This window comes from Pogona vitticeps, chromosome 6, assembly GCF_051106095.1.
Source record: "Pogona vitticeps strain Pit_001003342236 chromosome 6, PviZW2.1, whole genome shotgun sequence".
Classification (NCBI taxonomy): Eukaryota; Metazoa; Chordata; class Lepidosauria; order Squamata; family Agamidae; genus Pogona; species Pogona vitticeps.
The window spans coordinates 93,659,567-93,682,449 of NC_135788.1; the positions used below are offsets into that span (position 1 = coordinate 93,659,567).

The 22,883-nt window shown below is 39.8% G+C and overlaps 1 protein-coding gene across 1 annotated transcript in view; it reads left to right on the forward strand.

Moving 5' to 3' along the window:
* Positions 1-6,277: 6,277 nt before the first annotated feature.
* SMARCD2 (SWI/SNF related BAF chromatin remodeling complex subunit D2) overlaps positions 6,278-22,883 on the forward strand; it is a 33,056-nt gene continuing 16,450 nt past the window's right edge. Inside the window, exons 1-2 of the mRNA XM_020785582.3 lie at positions 6,278-6,597; positions 22,119-22,306. Of these exons, the coding sequence (XP_020641241.1) occupies positions 6,406-6,597; positions 22,119-22,306 (380 nt within the window). The 5' untranslated portion in view covers positions 6,278-6,405. The remainder of the gene's footprint in view (positions 6,598-22,118; positions 22,307-22,883) is intronic.

A 22,883-nucleotide genomic window follows, 5' to 3' on the forward strand; every position in this document is an offset into this window, starting at 1 on the left:
AGGTCTTGAGCACAGTTTTGGCTGCAGTGCAGCAGTTTAACCACTGCGCCACGAGGCTCTTGCATTCCTTATCTCACAGAACCTGGTTTTGGCCATCAATATTCTGAATTTTATTCCATGGCTATGATAGCTCAGTGAGTTAGGTATCTGGCTGCAGAGTAAGAGAGTGAGAGTTTGATTCCCTTCTGGGCATCCCAGAAGAGCCAGCCTGTGTAGCCTTGGGCAAACTGCACAGTCCCAGGATGCTTCCAGAAGCAGGGAATGCTAAACTACTTCTGAGTACTCTCTCTACCTAGAAAACCCTGAAAAGGGCCACCTTTCGTTAGAATTGACTTGACAGCACATTGTTGTTGTTGTTGTTAAAAAAACTCCAGGCACAGTCAAAATTATAAAAAACATTGACTGGTATTATATAACAGCTACAAGTTTTAACCAAAAACCTTTGTATCTGTTAAATATCGACACAGTATGTATGCTGTTCCTAATATTGCTTTTTTCTGTAGCTCTCATTGTAGTGTGATTTCTGAGATCTGCAACTGCTTATAGTACTGTGTGAAATTTCTTGATATTGTTCTCAAAGCCCCCATGACTACGAGGACCATGAAGTATGTTTCTTCCAGAGGCAAGATGTTTCGATTGTCAGGTATCTATACTTTGTTAGTTTTTCCAATTCTTTGTTTTCAACTCTGGCATCCCCTGGGATTGAAATGTCAATGATCCAGACCAGTGGTTCTTAACCTTTTTGAAAGAAACGCCCCCTTGAGCCATTGAGGAATTTATTTATTTATTTATTTATTTATTTATTTATTTATTTATTTATTTATTTATTTATTTATTTATTTATTTATTTATTTATTTATTTATTTATTTATTTAAGACACTTAAATCCGATGACCCCTGAAAACAAAATTAGATTCCAAGAAAATGAAATGCCCCCCCAAAAAGTAACATTTAATGATTTAGTTGCAAGTGAATTTTAAGACGCGAAAAGAAATATAAAAAGGGCATAAAAACAAATGCAGGAACTAAAAATTTCAAGACAAAAAGTCTGAAACTAAATTAAAATTGGAGGAAAATATATATTCATGCACACTGTAAAAAGGCTGCAGCCATCTTCATAGGTTTGGCTTGCTCCAGCGCCCCCCTACCGCCCCCTTCTGCTCCAGCGCCCCCACGCTGCCCCTTTTCGTTCTACTGCCCCCCTGAAAAATGAAATCGCCCCCTGGGGGGCATTATCGCCCACGTTAAGAACCACTGATCCAGACCTTTCTTTGTTCTATTACTACTATGTCTGTTTGTTATGTTCAGGATGTCTATCTGTTTTTGATCCAGAAATCCCACAAGATCTTGACTTCCTCATTTTCTGACACCTTCTCTACCTGATGTTCCCATGGGTTTTTGGAGGCCAGCAAGTTATATTTTTTGCGTAATGATCAGTGCACAGTGAACTTTGCCATTCTATGATATCTAACTTTGTAACCTGTTTGTGCAATCTTTGGACATTTGCAGATGAGGTGTGACACAGTTTCATCTTTTTATTGGCAGAGTTGACATTTGCTGTTAGCACTTAGATCCTAGCTTTCCTCACTTTGATTTGGAGTGCTTGTTCTTGTGCAGCAAAAATCAAGCCTTCAGTTTCTTTCTTAAGGGTCCTCAGTTTTAGCCATGCCCATGCTGAATTATGATCATGCTTTCCATCAATATTTCTCAGGTGTTGTCCATGTAATGGTTTATTTTTCCAGCTGTTTAATTTCTTTTCAAATTGTTGTTTCTTATATTGAGCCTTTGTTTCAGTTGTTTTCAAAATATCCTCCATTTTCACTGCTGTCAGTAATTTTTATCTTCTTGTACTGATATAATTATTAAGGCTTTTCTTCTTCTTCCTCTACTACCTCTTGTGTCTGCAGTAATCCACAGCCTCCAATTTTTCGTGCTAAATATAATCTGTCCACATCACTTTCTGGATGTAGTGTGTGATGCATGTTCATTAGTTTCTGTATTTTTGATCCAATTCTTCTAGTTCATTTTGAGTCCAATCTATTCCAGCTGGGTAACCAATTACTGGAATGGCCCATGTGTTTATTCTTAAATCCAAAATTAAAACTACTATTTCTACAGTATATGGTGGCCACCTAAAATATAGTAAATGATAATCTGTCACCACTTTTTGAAATAAGTAAATTTGATCTGTGCAACTATAATTTGTTTAGTTGCTGTGGGTTTTTCGGGCTCTATAATTTTTTTTCTAATATAAAAGAATGGTAAGCTCTCCTTTTTAGTTGGACTACCTTGGCCTCAGTCTAATGTCAGTAGTGCTTAAGAACCAAGAGGTCATGGACCACATGGGGAAACATTTTAAAAAACACAACCTACAAACAGTATCTAGGCCCACCACAAAAATAAAACAAATGTTACAGTCAGCAAAAGATAAAAGGGATCCCCTCACCACTGCAGGAGTATAGCAGATACCTTGCAATTGTGGCCAGGTATATATTGGGACCACAAAATGCAGCATCCACACCAGAATCAAAGAACATGAAAGATGCTGCAGACTAAAAGAACTGGAAAAATCAGCAGTAGCTGAAAATGCTCTGAAACAAGCTGGACAGGAAATCCGATTTCAAAATACAGATGTGTTAGACAGCAACAGCAATCATTATATTAGGCTATACAGGGAAACCACTGAAATCCACAAATATCAGCAGATCTTGAACAAAAAAGAAGAAAGTCTAAAACTCAACAAAGCCTGGCTCTCAGCACTGAAAAATAAAACTTGTAAAAAAGTCAACAAACTCTACCCACCCACAAGGACCGGTGATCACTGCACACAAAAGACTAGCTAAAGACACCCATCGATCACTGTGACAGATCATCTCCCCCTTTATCACAACAATACACCCATAACAAAAAAAACATTCTGATCACCATAATCACTCAATCTCCTGAAAAGGACAAAAAGCTGATCTCACAGATACAAATTCTCAACTATCCCACACACTACACCAGAACACAGATACAGTTCTAACTTCTGTCCTCTGAAGATGCCAGCCATAGAAACTCGTGAAACGTTGGGAAGAAAAACCTCTAGAACACAGCCAAACAGCCCAAAAACCCTACAACAATCAAAACCAGGAATGTTTTTTAGTAGAAAGAATGTAAGTTATTAGTTCTAATAAAACAAATTCCTGGTTTGATAATTCTGTAGCGCTAAGTATATCTTTCATACCAGACTCCTGTTGATGGATTTTTTTAAATATATACTGTATAGAGCAAAAATCCTGTACAGTAAAACTCATTTCCACCAATCTCTGGTTTAACCCACATAACTATACCACTAGAGGGCGAAAAAGAGTAATATACAGCTTGTAATAGCTTTGTTACATTACACAGTTTGTAATGGCTTTGTCAAGTTATCAGTCCTTAGTCCTAAATGAACAGAATTAGGGCATTGCCAAGAAGTAATAAATATTGTTACCTGTTGGCAATATCTTAAGGAATTGGGACAATTGAGAGTTGTTTACATTTTCATAGTAGAGAATATCTGGCAGCGCCACCTTGCCAGTTATATTACAGTTAGTAAGGACAAGTGCATACAGATACATCTTTTATAGTTTAGTTATTCTGCCACATTCACATGATTTTGCAGTTGCTCCAAGGAATATTATTTCCTATTTGTACACCACCCACATTCCTCTGTAACTTCTTTTCTTCCACAGAAAAGAAGGAAAGTGCTCGATGGGAGATTCCTGATGGGATTTTGATTAGTACTTTGGTCGAACTTCTTTCATTTTGTCAGGACTTCACACAAAATTGTTCTTCCCCTGTATCCCTATCTTGTTTGTCCATTGCTTCTTCTACCTTTTTTAAAATTTTGTAAAAAAATGTTAAGATGAGAAAGATGGTACAGTGCCTTCCAAGTGCTAGCATAATGCTTTCTAATTGCTAGCATGAGGGTCCCTCATGCTAGCGCACAAGAGTATCAGAAGCCCTCTGTACAGAAGCAGCCAGAGAAAAAGGAGACTATTAAATCTTAGAACAGAATGTGCTATCTGCCCAATAATATAATAGTAGTCTTTCGACCAGACCTCTAAATTTAATAGTTAATAACAATGGCATAATATCTCTAAAACATGGCACCTAGCTAGGAATAATTTTTGCAAATGCAATGTAATCTTCTGTCCCTGGATTACAGAATGGTTTAGAGACTGCAAGGTGTTATATTTGGAAATATCGAGTCCTTCATGAGATCTAGTTGCTCAGCTCTGCTTTTCAAAGTTGTTTCTTCTAGTGCCTCAAATTGCCAAATCTTATTCGTTTGTTTATGGGTCTCCATTAATTTAAGGCCTTTGGATCAACTCTTGAGTCAAAAAGGCTGTCTCAAGTAGGTGAAATGGAAAGTATTTCCTTTTCTCCACACCTCCCAGATTACTAGCGATGAAAGGAAAGAAGAAATACCCCTTAATTAGTAATTTTGTTCATTTTGTTTGCTGCATTTCTCCTGAAATAAAACTCATTCCAGAGCTCTGGGCAATATCAATCTATATATTGTGCAGGAGAGGAGGCTTGATATAAGTACTTAAATAAAGATGTGTCCTATTAAAAGTGCAGGTCAGAAAGATGTAGAAACTGTCAATTCATTGGCTCCTAAAGGATGGCAACAGGAATGTGATTTTTTTTTTTTGCCTTACCCCATAAATGGTCTAAGATTTATTGCAAATCTTGCATGTTAAGTAAAATTAAAAATGGAATCGTTTCAAACAGAAACCACATTTTTGTGAGCATGACTGTGTTTATAGCCTTAATTTACATCACCATGTTAAGATTCACTTCTTTCTGTGCCAGAAGATTCCTTTTCACAAAGCCCAAGTCTCTCCTGTAATTATTGTTGAGGTCCATGTGAGACATAACAATAAATGGCCAAATACGTCCAAGAGACCTTCATAGTACCTTAATTAGAGACAGTACCTGAAATTAATTGGAGTTTACTATAATTTATTTTAAACCCTGACACTGCACCATACTCCCTATCCAGGTTAGCAAATAGTTCAGTGCCTGAATTTGACACATAAGAAACAGTCATGTTGGAGATATACAGTATTTACCTCTAGTATCAAAGTCAGTTGCTGGGAGTACAGTTAGGAAAGTACTCCTGTACTTTGTGCTTCTCGGTTTTCCATCTGGTTGTTTGAGACTATTAATAGGCCTTTAGTCCAATTCAGCAGGGCTCTTAATTGCAAAGGAAGGGAGCTGAATAGGCAGTGGACTGAGAAAAAAGCAACCTATCAAGAAATAGGAACCTGAGGAAAGGCTTCTTCCTAGAAAGGGCCAGAACTAAAAGGGGCATTTAAGGATGCAATAAATTAAAGAAACATATAGGCAAAGAAAGTGGTGATGTTATAGGAAAGATTGAGGAAGAAAGAATAGAGAAGTACAAGGATTAGGAAAGCAACAATGGAAGAGGCAGTAGTAGAATGAGGGGGGCACAAACCTGAAGGGAAAAAAAATCACATTTAGCATCTAAATGTGAGTAAATGTGGTTGACTGAAACAGGAATTTCAGGCTTTCCCTCTTTATACCATGTTGACAGGACATTTTGGAGATCATTCATCCACAGGGTTCCCATAGATCAGAGATGACTTGACAGCAGGTAACAACTAATCTGCGACAGGCAAGAAAATCAATCTTATTCACATTGAGCAGGGAGTAAGCAAGTTAAATAAATGGGGCTTACTTCTGTGAAAACATGTACAGCCACTATAAAGTCCCGACCCCAAAATGATCTAATTGTACAATTGCACTTCCGCATAAACAAGCAACAGAAATAAAGCGAAACTGAGCCTGCTGTTCGTTGGGCGCAGATCCCTTGGAGCGGAGGGGCTCACCCCGGATGCAAAGACCGTGGTGTAAATAAACTTTTAAGTTTGCAAGCAATCCTTAGCGCACAAGTGTCGCTTGCAAGGGCCCATTTGAACAATGTGAGAAGTTCTTTCCCAAGTAAGTGTCATGCCCGGGAATGTCAGGCTTGAGAGAAGGGCTGAGTGTGTGTAAAAACCTCGGTCTGTGTCTCCTCTCGTGACTGACTCCCTCGCGTGTCCCTTCCTGAGGCGCTTCTTGGGCGCCTCAGAGCGGCCACGCGGGGTCATCGGTCTCTACCCGGCGAAGCGCTTGTTTATCTCCTTTCCCTGCCGCCTCCTTCCCCATTACAGGGCCCGGGCGGAGGGGGGGGGCTGGCGGTTGGTCGGGGCGGTCCTGAAGGAGGAGCTCGTGGCTTGCTCTCAGTTGCTCGCTTCGTCAGTCAGCAGGCTCTGCTTCCTTTTCTGAGGCGCGCCTGAAGCCCCGACGGTCGTTGCTTCTACCGAGCACAGACAACCGCCGCCGCCGCCGCCTCCCCTCCTCCGGCCTCCCATGGCTGGCCGCGGCGGGTTTCCGCTTACCCCGCCACCCCCGGGGGGACTACCGCCTGCTGGCTCGGTAGCGGCCGCCGTCCCTCCCCCTCCTCCCCAAGCTCCAGGACCAGGAGGCGGGCTCTTGCGAGGAGGACCCAGCCCGGCTGGGGCCACCCTGTACCGGCCCATGGGACACGCGGCTCCGTTCCAAGTACGTGGGAAGGCGCGTGTGTGCGTGTCAATGTCAGAAATAGCTGCTGGTAGGGTTTCCTAGGATGATTTTTAAGTGCGGGAGGATAGTCAAGAGAGCTGCTTGGACGGCGGGTTGAGAAAGATTCTCAGAAAGTGGCAGGGTTTGGGGGCACGTGTGAACGGAAGCGTGCCAAGTTCTGCGATGTGTGTGAGTGACTCCTAAGGACGGAACGCTTGAAAGATATGAATGCCATTCCTTTGGAGGGTGGGTTACTATACTGGGAATTCGGAGACACACGGACGTGAAAATAGTATTGCCTCTTTGGGGTGTCTCGGCGGGATTTTGGGGGATCTGAAGGAAGGACGGGGGATTTCCTAAGAAGAAAAGGCACACATGGGCGTGTGTATGGTGGAGATACTGAGAGTGATACAGTACTGAGGTTGGAAGTGTTCCTGAAGCCTTTGGGGAGGAACAGGTTGAGGGGGCAGATCAGGGTTAGGGACATAGGGGTGGCGGGCGTGCATATAAAAGAGGGGAGTATTATATCTAAGGGATTGTGGAAAGTTTTTTCCCTTGGAAAGTGGCCAAAAACCAAGCATAAATAACAGTTCTGTTTGATTAGGTACTGATTGCCTGGTTTGGCTAATTATACGATATACGTACTGTACTTCCAGGCTGATTGTGTTTTGGATGTTTTGTTTATAAGTAATCCAACAGATGATTGGCATAATTTTATAGTATTGTCTGCCTCAGATTTGAAAAGGTGGGCATAAAGTGTGTAAAAGTAAAGGTGTGATATCTTGAACGTGGTGATATCAAAGAACTTGGCTTCTGCAACTGGACAGTTTCTGCTTATGGGCGTCTTTGGCAGGGCAGCAGAGTCATGAAGTGAGGCTTCGTGTTGCAAATGGTGGACCTGTCAGTGCAGTCCTGTGCAGAAAATTTTGCTGTAGACATGTGCTTAAAAGTTACAGCGTTTGAACGCCTTGTGGTCGTGATTTTGTAGTGTTGGAAATTTAGAGTATGTGAAAAACTGGCTATTGCTGTTCTCTGAAGGCAGAGCTGGAAACTACTTATTAAGGCTCTGGTGTCTGCAGTTGAAAAGGCAAGTCAGTTAATAAGACTGCGCCTCGTGTTTCTTAAGCAGATAGGCAAAGCAGAATATAGGAGGATGCAAAATGTTACCTGAAGAAATATCTGAAGTATTTTCCTGGAAACATGAGTGTTGTATCTTTTGGCTTGTGGATTTGTCTGGAGCAAGACTCCCAGTCCTTTCAATGCTTGCTTACTCAAGCCTTTGTGTATTGGAAGAGCTGTCTTCTCAAGCAGTACTTGATATAAATAATACTGTATCACACTCCTAGGTGCATGGTGGGGAAGGGAGAAGGACCCATAGTAATGATGATAAAGGGCAGATAGATTTCTTGGGGGAGGGTTGTTTGCCAAACTGCGTTCTGAAACATATTTTGCCATCTTGAAATCATATGCATAATATAATTCTCTAAGTCAAAGGGAAAATACAGTCACCTTCATTCCTCTTTCCTTTTTGCAATCATTAATCCAGTACTGGACCAGTGGGGGGAAAAAAGAGTGATAAGGGGAACTTTCTTACACGATTTAAAATTGGTGCTTGTGGACAAATTAGAGACTTTAGGTCACAGCAGTTTCTGAGCAAGTAAGTTAAATGCTGACCACTAGCCACTAATAATGATCCTTTGGGCTAAGCAGATACTCTGTTTTTCTTGTTTGCTTTGAGCTGCAAAACTTGCTAGAACTCAGGTGATGAAAATCTGACTGGTGGGCTGCATTCATCTGGCTGGACATATGTTATGTAGGCCTGAAATATATTTTAGTGTTTGGCAGTATTGAACAAATCAATGATAGTTTTTATTTATTTGTTTACTTACATAACATGCATGTCCCACTTCTTTCACCAAGTGGAGTTACAATAAATAACATCTTAAAAAGCAAGGGGCTATATTTGATGTCACTGCTATCTAGAGTAGATCTCCTGAAATAAATGGGATTTGTTAGTCACTGCTAACTTGAATGCCATTTATTTCAATGTACAGTATCTACTCTAAGTGGAACCAACATGGGTTTTAGCCAGAGATAATGATCATTGGGCCCCAAAGCAGAAAACTTGAATCATGTAGTGGTTATAGTGATGAACTAGAATTTTGGAGATTTAGGTTCTTGTTCCCAAAGAACCATGAAATTCACTAACCTTTGGCTTGTCACTCTGTTTCCCTCAGTTTGGTTAATATCACAGTATTGTTATGAGGATGAAGTGACAAGGAGAGCATGTACCTTAGCTCACTGGAGTAGAAAAGGTCATAATAGTAAATTATAGATCAATAATAATAAAAATAATAAATATTAAAAAATATAAATGAATTTTATAACAGAACAGCATTAAACACAAATCAGACTAAGAACATTCAGCTGAAGGCTTTCCTGGACAATCCATATTTTAGCATGTGTCCTAACCTAAGGAATACACCATTGTGCTTTTGACATATGCCATCAAGTCACTGATAATGTGTGATCATCCTAATAGTGTTTTCAAAGTACATTATTTATGTATTTAAAATATTTGCCCTTTTTTTCTTTTTGAAAAGGACCCAAGGCTACTCACAACAGTGAAAGACAATATTTAAAGTTAAAAATAATGACTATTTAATGGTGGCTAACAAGGGACGTGGTGGCGCTGCGGGCTAAACCGCAGAAGCCTGTGCTGCAGGGTCAGAAGACCAAGCAGTCGTAAGATCGAATCCACGCGACGGAGTGAGCGCCTGTCGCTTGTCCCAGCTCCCGCCAACCTAGTGGTTCGAAAGCATGCAAATGCAAGTAGATAAATAGGGACCACCTTGGTGGGAAGGTAACAGCGTTCCGTGTCTAAGTCGCACTGGCCATGTGACCACGGAAGATTGTCTTCGGACAAAAACGCTGGCTCTATGGCTTGGAAACGGGGATGAGCACCACCCCCTAGGGTCGAACACGACTGGACAAAAATTGTCAAGGGGAACCTTTACCTTTACCTTTAACGTCATTAACAAAAATCTGAATAGTCAAAGCTATGGTTTTCCCTGTAGTGATATACGGAAGTGATAGCTGGACCATAAAGAAAGCTGACCGCCAAAGAATTGATGCCTTTGGATTGTGGTGTTGGAGGAGGCTCTTGAGAGTCCCCTGGACTGCAAGGAGAACAAACCTATCAATTCTAAAGGAAATCAACCTTGAGTGCTCACTGGAAGGACAGATCCTGAAGCTGAGGCTCCAATACTTTGGCCATCTCATGAGAAGAGAAGATTCCCTGGAAAAGACCCCGAAGTTAGGAAAGTGTGAGGGCAAGAGGAGAAGGGGATGACAGAGGATGAGATGGTTGGACAGTGTCATCAAAGCGACGAACATGAATTTAACCCAGCTCCGTGAGGCAGTGGAAGACAGGAGGGCCTGGCGTGCTCTGATCCATGGGGTCACAAAGAGTTGGACGCGACTAAACGACTAAACAACAACAACAACGTCATTAAAGACAATATTTAAAACTATGAACAATGAATAAGGAGGCATCTTACAACATTTACAGGCAATAGTAAGGCAAAGATAAATAAGTATACCAAAAAAGTCACTCTGAGAAATGGAAAACACAAAAATGGAAAACACAAGTATTACTAAAAACCCAAAGCAGTAATTTATGACAATCTATCTAAAAATCACGCATAGGTAACTGAGGGAAGGCTTGCTTGAAAAGAAATGCCTTTGCCTGCTTGCAGAAGGATAGCAAAGATGGGGCCAGTCTGGCGTCCTGTGGGACAGAGTTCCAAAGTCTGGGAGCAACAACAGAGAAAGCTGTCTCCTGTGTCCCCATCAGACACACCTGAAGGTGGCAGGATCATAAGAAAGGCCTCTCTTGTTGATCTTAACATCCCTCTGTGTTTTCATTGGGAGCTTCTCCTTACTGATTGAACCAATGTGATCTGGTGGATCAAGAGGTATACTTGGACTAGGGGCCTGGTTCAGGACATTTTTTTTTTTTTTTTGCCCGTGGGCTTACTATGCAGTTTTGAGCAATAAACCTGTAGATCCCCATAGAAAGAATGGGAAGCTGTGCCTCAAAGATTGTAGATATGAGGGCAATAAATTTGTAGAAAACTTTACAGACAGAAAAATCTGTACAGAATAAATAAGCAACATATTGGCTAAAATCTCCTTGTGCAGCTTTACACTGCACAGATATGATTACGTTATTGTCCTGTGGTGGTAGCAAGGTTAAATAATGGTTTACATTTTTAAAAATCTGGTTTTTTAAGGATTTAAATTTAAAAAAATATTTTTTAGATTATAATCTAAATCAGTTTTTTTTAAAAGGATTGGTTTATATCCACCTTAAATGGCAGTGTTTATTTAAATTAATTAGAAGTCTTCTGCATCTTCCCACTTCACGTTCAGAGGTTTTTGACCTGAGGAAGCCTTTGGGAGCCTCAGGATGGAGGGCAAGAACTTTATTACCTAAAAATTGCCACCAGATTGCTGCCTCTTGTTTAACTGAAGAAGAAAAATAAATATGCAAAAACACAAAATGATTTGATGGGGGGAAAGGCATGAAATGAAACCTTGATGTATAAAAATATGAGGCATTTGATTGTACAAGAGATCTTGAATGTATCTCATAAGAAGAGACATATGATTGAACAAGTTCAAACTGCAGTACAGTAAACTTAGAAATAAATAAAAGGACAAGAAGATACAAACCTATGGAGAAATTGTATAGCAAGATTACTGATTTTAAATGTTGAGAATTATAGGAACTGATTTCAGATTGATGGACAGGAAGGTATTGAACGCTACATGTGTACTACCAGTAAGATGATGTGTTGTTTTACAGTCTAACTGTGTTCCGACATCACATTAAACTGCATTTTTCAAGATGTGTACAAGCTTAACCTTTTCCTTGGACATTTGTGCTCCTTTCCTTCTTCACTGGTGTAACAGAAGGGATTTAGAAGTGTTCATTTCCACTTTTGATTAACCATGGTGTGCTGTGTTATATGAGTCTGGTAAATTATGGTTAATCTTAAAAACAGTTTAAAGCAGGCCAGCTTTGCCAACCTTTGAATCTTGATGTTGGCTTGTTTGAAATTTATGCTTATGATTAATGTGCTTCAGTTCTGGATTTGGGAGTAAATCATGTAAGTAAATCAGAGGTTAAATGTACCAAACCAAAGTGTGATCTCAGTGTGTTTCTGACATTTTCTCATTTGCCGCAGAGTTGGGAGGTTGGAACAATGTGGAAGTCCTTTGCTGGGCTATTCATACTGCTGACCTGTCATAAGAAACGCTTACTGTATCCTGGCACAAAGATCATAACATTGCAATCTTGTGCCTGGCTCCTCTGTTGGGTTCAGTGGTCTTATTCCCAAGTTAGCATGTACGTAGATGATTGCAGTGGCCATAGGAATGGTTGCTCAATGCAGTAAAGAGAGGAACTCTAGGTTTTTTTTGTCTCACAAAACAAAGAATCCAAGGTTTATGTTACTTGGGAGAAAAATTACCCAGCAGTTTGGGAAGGGGGCATTTATAGGCAATAACACTAAACATTGTGCTCTATGGTTTATTCAGGACAACATTCAATACACCATTGCTTGTAAAGGATAAACCCAAAGTTCTTGCAGTTCTCAGGTTATAGTCACTGTAATGTGTTTGACTGTAAAATGGCATTAAGAATAGTTTTCAGAAAGGGAAGTCATGCAAACAAGTCTTACATTTTCAGAAAGTAAAGACATTTTAGTACAGTATATGAATCTAAAATGGGAGGTTGATTTTCCAAATCTATCAATGTTAATATAATTGGAAAAAAGGTTCATCATCCAGGTTTTCTGTTCATTACCTTCAAATGAAAAGTTTCTGTGTGTGAAATATATATTATTCATATATTGGAGATACCAAAGATTCTTCTTTCAAATTTTCTTTCTTCTTGAGGCAGGACTAAATCTGTTTTAATCAACTTTAAAGGTTCTGAGACCCACATTCTTGTGTTGTGATGGATTTGCAGAAGATTTTTTATTAAATTTATTCTATTGTGCACCAGGAATGTCTTTTCCTTTTACCTTTCCACTTTACTCCCTTTTTTTTTTCCTGGAGTGGCAGCGACTGCTTTTAACTAGAAAAGAATTTTGCTTGTGGTGATCTATGCCCCCCATGCCATTTTTGATGAGATTTGGGATTAGATTCAGAAAGGAACTTTGGAAAAGAGGTTCATAATAAAAGAATTACTCCAGAGGGTCCCGTGGGTATGGGGGTGCACTAGGTTTTAGATTGTTAGTCAGTATTTTGTATTGTTTTGTATTGATGTATTTGTTTTGGAAAATAAAAAGAAGAAGAAAGGAATTTTTCATCAAATCAGATTGATAATGACTCTATTTTTAAAAAATCTTGTTTCAGCTTTCCATTTAGAGGCACATTCTGTAACATACTATGTGGGCTTCTCTTCTCTTTTGCTTATCACACTGAATTTTATGATACATGGAATATCCTGCTTTGTGCTAAGAGGTTAATCTTAGTGACCTAGTGTTTCTTCTGGTTTTATTATTTTGTAAGTGGAACTGGTTTTACAGCACTCTTCTGCTGCATGTGCTGCTATGAAAGCATCAAAAAGGCCTAGGAGGTAGCAAACCCTGGATGTTAGAATCTGATGTTGCCACCTGGAATTACCATATCATGGTTGCAATGGAAGAAGCATATTTTGTAAACTTTGCATGTGTCCCACATGAGAGATATGCTTAGCTGGGTTCTGCAGATGAAGAACATTGCACAGATTTAGCTATACCAGTTTTCAGCAGAAAGAGTGGCTGAGGTGTCCCTCTGCTTCTCTTGGTGGTTTTGTGACAAGGAAGAATGAAGGAGAAGCACTCACTGCTTTAGAAAGTTTCAGTCTGATGAACCTATCAGTTAGTGTCATCCATGCCTATGACTAGAAGAGTAAATGTTGATTCCTCGTTTTTATTCTTCAGACAGAAGACAGTAGAGATTGTGTGGGATTGAAATGTCTCCTCTTTACTTTGCCAAAAGTTTCATACAGAACACAGTATGTGAGCCTTATTTATTTATTTATTTATTTATTTATTTATTTATTTATTTATTTATTTATTTATTTGATTGATTTATATCCCGCCCATCTGGTATATCATACCACTCTGGGTGGCTAACAGCAACATATATACAATTAAAATAATATAAATCCATAGACATCAATTACTGACAAACATACCAAGAGATAATAAATGATAGATAGATAGGAGAGAGAAAATTAAATTAAATGCTGGCAGGAGGGAAGGCCTGGATGTAAAGCCATGTTTTTAGTTGAGTTTTAAATGTACCCAGCGTAGGGGCCACGCGAATCTCAGGAGGGAGATTGTTCCAAAGGTGAGGAGCCACCGCCGAGAAGGCCCGGTTTCACATCTTTTCCCTCCAGGCCTCCCTCAGCATCAGGCTCCTCAGCCTCACCTCCTGGCTCGTGCGGGTGATCCGGGTAGATCTTGGTGGGAGCAGGCGTTCAGCCAAGTATCGAGGTCCCAAACCGTTTAGGGCCTTATAAGTAAGCATTAAAACTTTGAAGTCGATGCGGAAACGAATGGGCAGCCAATGCAATCTGGCCAGGGTAGGAGAAATGTGGTATTTTCTCACCCCACTAAGGAGTCTGGCCGCTGCATTCTGCACCATCTGAAGTTTCCGCATCAACCTCAAAGGCAGCCCCACGTAGAGCGTGTTGCAGTGGTCTAATCTTGAGATTACGAGCGCGTGCACTAAGGTGGTGAGTGCCCCCGTGTCGAGGTAGGGCCGCAGCCGGGCGATCCGCCAGAGGTGGAAAAAGGCAGAGCGGACAACCGACGCCACCTGCGTTTCCATGGTGAGCGTCGGGCCATTATATCTTGGTGAGTCAGTCTCTGTTGTTGTTGGGGCATGGAATTATACGTATATCTGTCTCACTTAAGATCTCGTTGCCTTTGTGGGGGTGCTACTTGATATGAAGAACAGTCTAAGAATTTTAATAAATTGACTGATCTACTGTACTGTAGTCTTCCCTAACATCATGTCCTCCAAACATTTTGAAGAACAACTCCCACAAGCCACCGCCAGCATAATGGGTGGTTGGAGAGAACGAAGTCTGTAACTCCAGACCCCTGTAGGGGACCACATAGGGGAAGGTTGTTCCATTTATTACTTTAGTTTATGGGTGAAATATAATTTCAAGAGCAAGCAGCAAACTTAATTTTACCATTATGCACATATGTAATTGCAGGTGTCACTTTATAACAGTTGTGTTCTGTCTCTGAGAGGAGGAAAAAGACTTGTTTTAAAATGATGTTAGCCATCTGCAATTTATATTTAAAATATTGTTTACACTGCTGGACAGTTAATTAGAGACACGTTTTTAGTCAAGTTACGGGTAGCAGGCATCCTTCAGTCTCAAGAGACTTTGGAGACGACAGATACCACTGTAGTTATTGCAGTCACCTCTGTCGCCTTTGTGACAATGTTTGCATCTCTCATGTCCTGTGGTACTCCACCTTCCCTCCAGCAAAGACAAAAGATTTCACACAGCTTAGTGGTGATGATCTCAAGTCAAGTTACAGTTTAGTCTATTAATGCACTAATTATTTCATTTCATTTCATTTTGTCTTGAAAACTTCAACGTAAATTAGAAAGTTGTCATACTTTATATTGTGAAGTTTACAAAAAAAATTAATTTAATTTTAATTTAACAAGATGCCGTGTGATCAGAACAATACACTTCAGCCATGTTGGTTATATTGTATAACTGTGCTTCAGTAACATTTTTTTGTAGAGAACATAATGCATAATAGAAGAAAGCGTAGCCCTGTGGTAAAATTGGGATTTACTAACAAACAATACGAGTGAAGTAAAGTTGGATTAGAAAAAAAAATCTGGAAGCAAGTTATGGTGTATGGCACAGAAATGTCTTTGATGCTAGAGATGTTAACAAATACTGCTTGCACATTTCCATAACAAAAACCAGAAACATTCTATCATTAGGACTGAATTTTTATAGCTCAGTGAATTGTGCGAACAGAATGTTAGAAGATGAATTCATCTATTCTATTGTGTGCATTAAGCTAAGACAGTACTGTACTATGCTGATCTAAATGTTTGATATTGTATTCAAGTCCTCTTGTAGCTTTGCCTCTTAATGCAGAGTACTGTAGCACTTGCTTGTTTCATCTCTTTTATGTTTCAAATGTGACCTTGAATTGCGCAAAAGCCATGAGAACCAGTTATTGGCAGTTGAATGCTGAATCATCCATGTGGGTACTAAGCAGATGCTAACACTCCACATTGCATTAGGACTGATTCACTTGCCATGGGACTTGCTTGCCACAAGAGTTTGGAATTGTGTTGTTATTTCTGGAATAAACTGGGCACAAATAGCTTTAGGTGAAGCTGGTGTTTGGTCACTTTCTTACACTTCATCATTTTATAACTGAAAATAGACATTGCTTTGGGTGCATGTAAAATGCCTATTTGGACATTAAGGATCATATTGTAAGAGCCACTTCATATAAAATTTGGATAAGAATTACAAAGATTGAAAAGCCATTTATTAATATTATGTGTCCATGTGTGGACTAATTAAAATTAATTTGTCCAATCTTCTCCCTTGAGAGTTAACTACTAGAGGAAGAAAGGGGCTGAAATTTAGAAGACATGAATATACTCTAGAAATCTTTAATCTCCAACACCACAAATTACAGTGACTACTAAGAACAGATACTGAAAACAGACTGTCCCCAGTAAATAGAGGCAGATCATTCCCTTCATTCTTTCCTGTCTAAATCCAGTGTCTTCTGTTTTCTCTGTGGCCAGTATTTAGCAAATTCTGTACATTGTAACAGCAGCATCTGTGTCATTTCAGATCCTGTGTTTAAGATGATATTTTTATGTTTGTAATTTTACATATGAAATGAGAAAACTAGAAATGTTCAAGTCACTTTTGCAGCCTTTTGATTCTGTAACTAAAAGAGGAAAATGAGGACAGTGTTCTTCTAAATCAACAAAATGGGCTTGAAGCATTTGCTTCAATGAAAGTGGTAGGTATTCCAAAACTACAGAAGGCTGTGTACAGTTCCTTGGGGATGAAGCTTCCACCTGTCTCAACTGAGTATTTCTATTGGGGCAAAGATAAAAATAGGCCAAAGGTGAGTAAGTGACTTTGATTACCCCCAAGGGACATGTGTGGATTTGAACAATAACAAGGAATTAGATGGATGGCAAAATCACTTTCAGCAGTGCTGCTTTGTAGAATGATTCACACAGAATCACAGGATTAGGCCATCACAAGGTAACATAGGTCTGCACATATCATATCAAATCTACATATCAAGTCATATATTCGATAGCACAAGAATAAAAATTATGCATTTTAGATTATTGAAGCATATGGAATAAGCTACATGTTGTGAGAGGATGGCCATGTGCATCCAAATGTGCAGATCCTTTGTCTTATCCTTTCAGAAAGTACAGTTGAGTCTGGTGTGGACATCATGGTTACTGGTGCCATTTCAAACACTACCCAAAGTTTGCCACAGGGTACATTTAGCATATTTGAGTGTATACTAAGGAAAGGCTGTAGCTCAGCATTAGAGCACATGTTTTTCATATTGAAAAACATAGGTTGGTAGGCTGAAAAGAAATGTTGTCTGAAATTGTGGAAAGCCGCTTCCAGTCATTGTTGAGAATGCTAGGCTGGATAGATCTATGATCTAGTGTAAGATGCCTTCCTGCATATGATATTGATCTTTGGAGGTATGTACTTACCACATTGACAATTTACATTTTCAGGTGTACATTTAAATCTGTTAATGCATGATAAAAATACTTCATCTTCCCAACGAAAATTTTGTACATTTGCTGAAGTGAGTAGAAAATTGGGTATTGTGAAAAGGTATCTAGTCACAAATTACCCATTTGAAAGTTCCAGGATTCTTTCCTAACCTTAATAAGAAAGATGTTAGCAATTGAATGTGCAACCTTCTTCATAGAGTATGTGCATTACCACTGACTTCGAGTCCTTCCCTGGAAAAGAGAAAGAGAAAAAAGACAACTTCACATGAAAAGTATTACAGGCAGTGCCAGAGTAATGAATAGTACTTCATTATTTGAAGAATGCAGTGAACATCGCACCTTATCCCTTTTGTCAGCTAAAGTCAACAGTGCACTAGAGCATGTGCTAATTGGTTAGAGAAAGGAGGAAGAAAAGGTTGTGTAGGAGAGAAAGCCGTGTGAGTTGTTTAACATAAGGATGCTAATAGTATATTATTTCCTGGAATTAATATCAAGCAGAGGTTAGAAAACTTACTTTTCCTGGACCTGCATTTCCTGGGTTGTTCAAAATTTTGCTTTGTAAGTCTGACATTTTTGTAGTGTGTGTGTGATATATATAAAATTCTTAAGAGTTAGAGCTTGCTATTACCATGGATTGTAGTAGCAAAGCTTTATTGTCTTCCACCCCACCCCCAAAATAGATTTAGATTTTTATTTGTGTCTATGGCCTTCAGTATTTCATATTTGTTTTTTGTTTTTACCTAAGAGTAACATTTCAAGGTGGTCAAGGATACTGCATTTGGTTGGGTGCCTTCCTGCCTTCCTCCTCTTTTATTCTGCATGTCTCTTCATAACTTTGCATTTACCTGTCTATTGACCCTTCCCTGATCTTAAAAAAAAATTATTTTGAAGGAATTACCATGTGGCATCCTCCTCTGGAGTTTAACTGAAAGGTGAGAAGTGGGACAGGAGGATGATTGCACAATGAAAGACAAGACAATGCACATACATTGCTCAGATACCTGTAAACAAAAGAAATAAACAAAAGAATCAAGAGCATCACTTATGAGAATTTCTCTGAAATTCATCCTCCATTTAAATTCTTCCAGGAGGATGCTCTTCACTAACAAATTGAAGAGCTATAAGTATTGTTAAGAGTTTTCATGGGGAAATTCTTCAGTACAGTACTAAACTGTTTTAATAAAGTGTCTCTATTGTGAAATTCTCTAAATGAAGATTGTGCAGCCTGTCCAGGCAGTTTATTCCTTTACTCACCTGGCTGTTATCTTTTCTAGTTTGGAGGTTTTCACTAAGTTAATTCTAAATCTGAATCATCCTTCTTGAATTGTGGTATTCAGCATTCATAAAGCATATTTGGACATTCTGAATGTTTATTCCTACATGTTCTCTTAATTTTTATGAGAACCTTGTGAGGTAGATCAATGTTAAAGCAAGATTAGCCACTGAGGTAGAACGAAAACAGCTTGCCTCAGTTGCTTAAAGCTGAGGTGGGATTTGATGAACTGTCTACTGGTTTTCAGTTAGAAAACAACATAGTTCTCCTTTCATCTTTGTTTTTCTCAGTTGGCATAATTACTTCCTTCCTGCACGTGTAGGTGATAGTACTTTTTATTGGACCACTAAAAATAAATAGCAAACTTTTATTTTATGGTTTTTGCTCTTCTTGTTGTTTGTTTGCTTGCTTTTTAATTTTATTTTTAGTGGCCAATAAAAGGTATCACCTACACTTTTGTTTGTAGAATCTTAAGGACCGCACCGGTCCTTTCTTTTCTTTTTCTTTTTCTTTTTGTTTTGAACTACTTGCATGTGACCTTTCTCCTGCCCATTCTCATGCTCACATTTTCCCTCTGAATTTAACTTCGCTCTTTTCTTCCTCACTGCTGTGGGCAGTTGGCTCACTGTGGAGTTTGGATGGGGCTGTTGCCCAACCCCCTTTGCCTGTGTTCCTGTAGGTGGGAGTGGCAGCAGGTTAGAGGCAATGCCTGGGCCTGTCGGGAAGGGCTGAAATGTTGCCCTGCTGGCTTGGTTGCTTTGGCAGCAGCGTTAGCTCCTTGGCAGCAGAAACATGTTTCAAATCCCAGAGGGCACTGAAGTGTAATCTTTTCTAAAGCAGCCTCCATGGGGCATGTGTGTATGTGTACACCTGGCCACATACACATATCCACACGCCCACCAACAAATACCCCTCAAGGACTGAATAAATTAACCCTGTCCATAGGTAACCTCAAATGAGGACAGCTGTGAAGGAAATCAGATCCTGGCATGCAGTTCTCTAGTCAAGCAAGTAACAATCACTAGCAGACTTTTGGTTTCCCAGTTCATTTAGGTACCTGCTTTTTAATATACAGTACAATCTGGAGAAAAGATGAGAGTTCAGCTTTGTTTGGTAACGGGAGGAATTCTATGTAGTTATAGTACTGAGAGGCTCTTTAGTTCACTATAGTCATACGCAGTTATGCAGACAGTTGTTACAGTGAAGAGAGCCTCGGTTTGTAAGCAGCCAGCCTGATCCAAGGCCAGTTCCTTACAGAAATTTCCTGAAATACCAAGGAAAATACTTCCATCTTTGCTCTAAGACAGCTTTTAACCATTGGTCAAACCTAAGAATAGTGCAGCATGCAAGCAGGGAAAGAAAAGAAGAAATGTTCCTTTCTTGTTACTATTGATTGGGTGTGTTTAAAGCACAGAGATTCACAGAAGCTATGGAGAAGAAGGAAGTCAGTAAGCAAGTACAGTATTTTTTGTATATGTGTATTTCACAATCAACACCTTGTCGAAGCCTGTGGGATTGCAGTGAAAGGTGACTCCTGATTCTGGTTGTAAAAGTGAGGGGCTTGCAGGTAGATCTGTTGAAGTGTGGTAGTGTTGGTGGGGAATATGGAGGAGAGGGCCTCCTATTTTGCTTGCCAGTGGTAATTAGAAATATATTATGATTGCCAGCTTCTGAACTATGAGTATGTTCTGTCACAGGAATTAACGACTTTAAAAGTCCCCGATAGCACTTAGAAACATCAAGTGCCTCTTTAAAATGCCATTAGGCGGGTGGTCATTACTGCAAAGGCTGAAGGAATGTCTAAATTGTATTCTGTTTGCTCTCAAATTCTTCTAAGTCACTTGAGGCTACATAGTAACTTCAAGTTTTGAGTCTGGTTTACACTAGGGATTTCCTAGGCCACGGCTTGGGCTGTTAGCCACCATGCTAATCCAGGGGCATGTGCCTTTTCAGGAGATCAATGGGAGTGCTCAGGCTATCTCTGCAGAGGGCTCCGTCCTGTGTAAGTGGAACAACTTCTATTGCTGCACATGTTGCAAGCTGTGGCATCATTTTTAAAAGTCTGCATTGGTGCCATTTTTAAAGCATGCAAGGGGTTCTGTCACTACTGTAGTTGGGCAGCGCAGGGAAGCTTCCTGTCACTACTGACAAAGCTGGGATCGGAGCTTAACATGCAGCAAAAACAGAGCCACTGGACCTGCCCTTTAGGCAAAAACAGTGTCGCTTTGCAGACAATGTTATTTTTGCTAATGGTAGGGGCAGGTCCAGTGAATTCTTTTTCCCTACATGACACGTAGATGAGACTGCCCTGGCCCCAGCACTGTCGATAGTGGCAGGAAGTATCCCAGCATTGACTGGCCAGCAGACCATCAATTGCTCCACATCCCACTTTAATGCGTGGAATCGCATTAAAACAGGATTTATGAAACTGGTGGTTTCACACCTTTTTTCAGATGTTCCTCAGTAGAAAGCTTACTACACGTTTTATGAGATATGTACTTCTTTCCTGTGATTCTGTTTTGTAATTATGGTACCAGAGGCATGAAGTATAAATTATAGCTAGAAAGCTAAGGTGGATGGTCCAGTAGTCCATCCTGTGATCCACCAGGCGTTGCAGAGCTACATAATTACTGTCCACTGGGTGAGATTGATAATAACTGAGTACAACAACAGTTGGAGAGCTGAGGACTCTTCTACCCTGGCAATAGATTCATATTATTGCTCCATAGTCTCCATGTAAGGCAGTTGAGAAACTGGTCACAAAATCAAGCTAGCAGTTCAGTTGAGAGGGTCCATTTCCTCTTTCATGTTGTCAGGAGAGTGCTAGAACTAAAAGTAGCTTCAGCTGTGTTTGTTACTTAATCTTGCATGGGACTTTTGTGCCTCAAAGAATTGCACAGAAGCATGCATATGGGAAGGTGGAGCTGCTTTCAGCAGAACAGTTATAGAGGACATTTTCTTAAATGATTGGCAGATTTGCAACCGTTAATGATACAGAATTTAGTGTGGTAAAATACTCGGAACCTTAGTGTTTTGGACAGGATTTGTTGCACTGGCCATCTTTTCTTGTCTCTGTTTTTCATTCTTGTCTCTTAGAATGTAAATGTCTGCACCACAGATACAAGCTGTTTTAACTTTCATAGCTAATATGAGAATTGTAGTTTCATAAAGATGCTGCAGATTTTTCTGGCAGGTGTGTAGCACCCCTTACATCATAATCTACACTCTGCGAATTTCCTTTGGAAGAGAATTAGTGTCAACCTGAGATTTTAGTGTGGTGTTGCCTCTTGTACTTCGCCCTTTTGTGGGAGCAGAGTGAGTTCATCCAGGCTGGTACCAATGACCTGCTTTTTGAACACACCATGAATTTCCTAGAATGCCTTTTTTTGTTCTTTCTTGTCAGCGTCCTGGGATGCTGCCTGGTGGCCGGATGACCATGGGCGTATTACAAATGGGATCCCCCTCAGGGCCCCTATATGGAACAACTTCTCCACTGAGACCTGGAATATCACAGTCCATGATGGATCCATTCCGAAAGCGCCTACTTGCTCCACAGACTCAGCCGCCTGCCGCATTAATCCAAAGGCGAGGGTAAGAACAGCAGGGGTGGGTGTCCGCGTATCAGAAGTTATTTAACCAGCAAAGACTTGCAAAAAGCTGTTGAAATAAAAGAGAGAGAAACATAGGGAAGAGACTTGTATTTAAAGATAATTAAAGCTTTATTCTCTTAATCAACACTGGCAACACTTTCATTCAAAACTGAAAAAAATAGCTCTTCAGTGGTTTGTTGCAACATTAATGTTTTCTTAATACAAACAGCAAGAACAGCATTCTGGGAATATGAAGTGATCTCACATGCAACGCAAAAGCCACACTTTTCATCTCTAATTTGAACATTTTTAACAGCCCTTCTTGCATGTAGCAGGATGATGTGCAAGTATGATTACAGTAATACAATACAGTAGAGCACAAAGACCATACCATCCTAATTTGATTTGCTAATGCTATGTATTTTCTTACATAAAAAGCTGTGAATGTAAGCTGTAACCTTAAACCATTCCTCCATAAAAGATGTCACACATTAATACCATTATGGTTCAGGAGAACCTTAATGTTAAACAGTTAGCAAGTGAACGTCACCTGTTTCATGTTGAAAAAAGTTGATGAT